General features: G+C 51.2%; 1 protein-coding gene across 1 annotated transcript in view; it reads right to left on the bottom strand.

The window, feature by feature from the left end:
- Nucleotides 1-636: 636 nt before the first annotated feature.
- The window catches only part of LOC102254095 (F-box only protein 31), a 7,538-nt gene continuing 5,600 nt past the window's right edge, over nucleotides 637-2,574 (bottom strand). Inside the window, exon 3 of the mRNA XM_014539381.1 lies at nucleotides 637-873. Coding sequence (XP_014394867.1) covers nucleotides 637-873 — 237 coding nt within the window. The remainder of the gene's footprint in view (nucleotides 874-2,574) is intronic.

Here is a 2,574-nt window from a genome sequence, read left to right on the forward strand (position 1 = left end):
TCACCCTTCTTTTATTTTTTAAGCCCTGCATGGCCGGTCTGTTTGTTCTGGGTCCTCCACAGTGATCATTGAGGCATCACAAGAGGCCCCCTCAACCAGTCCTTAAAAATAACGTACTGCAGTAACACGCAGGAATGAAGTGTGGGGGAGAGGCCGGGGCAGGGGGTGGGGGGGGAGAAGAGAGAGACACGGAAGGTCTGGAGACGCCCCCCAGTCGGTTATCAGCAGTTGTCTCAGGGCAGTGAAATTTCAGGTGACCTTTCTCTTCCATCTCTATACTCTCTGACATTGTGTTAAAATGTTAAATTCAGCACCTGTTATTGGGTAATTACAAAAACAGCAGTTTCATTCTGAAAAAAGTTAAAATACTATTAGAGAGAAAAGCAGGCTAACGACTTGAGAATATCAAAGGCAGACGCCGTTCTCATTAAAGGAGGCACTGAGCCCAAACCTGATTTGCTTTGGAACTTAAACTGCAAAACACGTGCCCTAAACATCCCGATGCGGATGACCGTCAGAGGGGGCGACGAAGAGGAACGACAGTGACAGTCGGAGGGGACAGCAGGCGGTGCTGGTGCTGCTCAGAGGCACGCGGGAGGGGACGTGATAGCCCCGTGCCATTTGGTGATAAGTGGGTCAGCCTGGGGCGTTACTAAAACAGGGCGCTCTCCAGCGAAGGGTGGCTATTGCGGGAGACGCGAGGGCACTGTCCAGAACCTGGAGGCCCCGGCCAGACCAGGCCAGGCCCCCCTTCACTTCATAGTCGTCCAGCCGCCGCAGGGCCGGCAGCAGGCTCTTCTCGTGGCTCTCGTGTGCATCCTTCTTGGTGTTCTTTATCAAAGCTGAGAACTTGGTAAACACGTCATCCCCAGCCTGGGTGGGGCGGGGTTTCAGGGAATCAACAGGGCGGAGCAAGCAGCTATGGCTGATCCTCAGCCCTGCCCTAAGGGGCCCCGTGTCTCAGTGTCCCAGTAATTGCTGCAAGCACCTCTGAGGGAGAGCCGCCCTCAAGTTCTGAGTTCTGCCTGCTGCCAGACAGTCCAGTTTCTCCCCGTATGAGTCCTGGGTCCCCAGAGACTTCCCAGAACTGGAGTTCAGAGCAGTCAGGAGCTTGTGACTCCCTCCAGATTCAAAAAGACAGCCGCATCCGCAGGTGCCAGCCCCTTTCCACGTACCTCTGCACTTTACTTCCACACCTCCTCTGAGTCTCAGTGTGTTTTTCTCTTTCCTTCTAGTTGTAGAATTTCTGCTCAGTCAGCCTTCCTGTGGTTCTGGATGATGTCCATTTTGTCTTTTAGTTGTATTTTTGAAGTGGTTGTGTGAGGCAGCAATTTCCAGTGTTTACCTATGCCGCCATCTTGGTTTCTCCAGCGGGGCCGGCGCTGTCAGTGGATGTGAGTGGTGGCTGCTGCCCCGATCACTCCTCAGGAGCAGGGGGAAGTGGAGACACCCTCAGGGGCAACCGGGGCTGGCAGCTGCTGCTCACACCCGCTGATGGCACCAAGTGATCGGGGCTGGTGCTGGGTGCCAGCAGCAGGTGCAAGCGGCTGCTCCCGCGCCAGCTGCAGGTGTGAGTGGGGCCAGCACTGGCAGCAGGTGTGAGCGCCAGGCAACACTGCAGTGTGCGGGAGCAAAGAATTTTCAGTAACCACCAGAGGCTGGCCTTGATGACAGTGACCAGTGCCCTGCCTTGGTCTGGCGCCCCTGCTCACCTGCTCCACCATCCTGCCACACCCACCATGTTCTGCGCTCTGCTGCCCGCTATGTTCTTCATGCGCCCCATGGTGGTCAGTGCACATCATAGTGACTGGTTGTTCAGTTGTTCCACCATTTGATCTATTTGCATATTAGGGTTTTATGTATATGTAGATTAAAAAAAATTTTTTTAGAATGTCCTTTCTTTTTTTAAAAAATTTTATTTTATTGCTTAAAGTATTACAAATAGTAGTACATATGTAGCCTTTTTCCCCATTGACTTCCCCCTGGCCTCCCCTATCTCCCTGGCACATGCTCTCACCCCCCCACCCCCCGTGTCTTGTGTCCATTGGTTATTATATGCATGCATACAAGTCCTTCAGTTGATCTCCAACCCCCCCAACCCTCCCCAGGCTTCCCACTGTAGTTTGACATCCTGCTCAATGCTGCTCTGCTTCTGTATCCATTTTTGTTCATCAGTTTATATTGGTCCTTATTATCCATAAATGAGTGAGGTCATGTGGTATTTTTCTCTGCTTCCCAGGGGCCATTTCAGCCTCACCGGGGCCATCTCAACTTTACAGGGGCTGTCTCAACCTCTCCGGGGTTCAAAATTATATTTAAAGTATGAATCCAAACAGCTACACAGAAAGCATGCTATGAGAGTAAAATATGTAAAGGAATGGGAAATAAAGATATGGAAGAGAATAAAAGAATGAAGACACAGGTAGAGAAAATGGAAAGAACAGATCTAAGGTTTCTTAGAGTCTTGGGGCTTGTACCTGTTTCTGAGCTTTCTGTATTTTTCAACTTGATAAAATTAAACGTGTGTGCGTGCATGCGCGCGCACACACACACACACACACACACACACACACA

The sequence above is a fragment of the Myotis brandtii genome, unplaced genomic scaffold, assembly GCF_000412655.1.
Source record: "Myotis brandtii unplaced genomic scaffold, ASM41265v1 scaffold215, whole genome shotgun sequence".
Classification (NCBI taxonomy): Eukaryota; Metazoa; Chordata; class Mammalia; order Chiroptera; family Vespertilionidae; genus Myotis; species Myotis brandtii.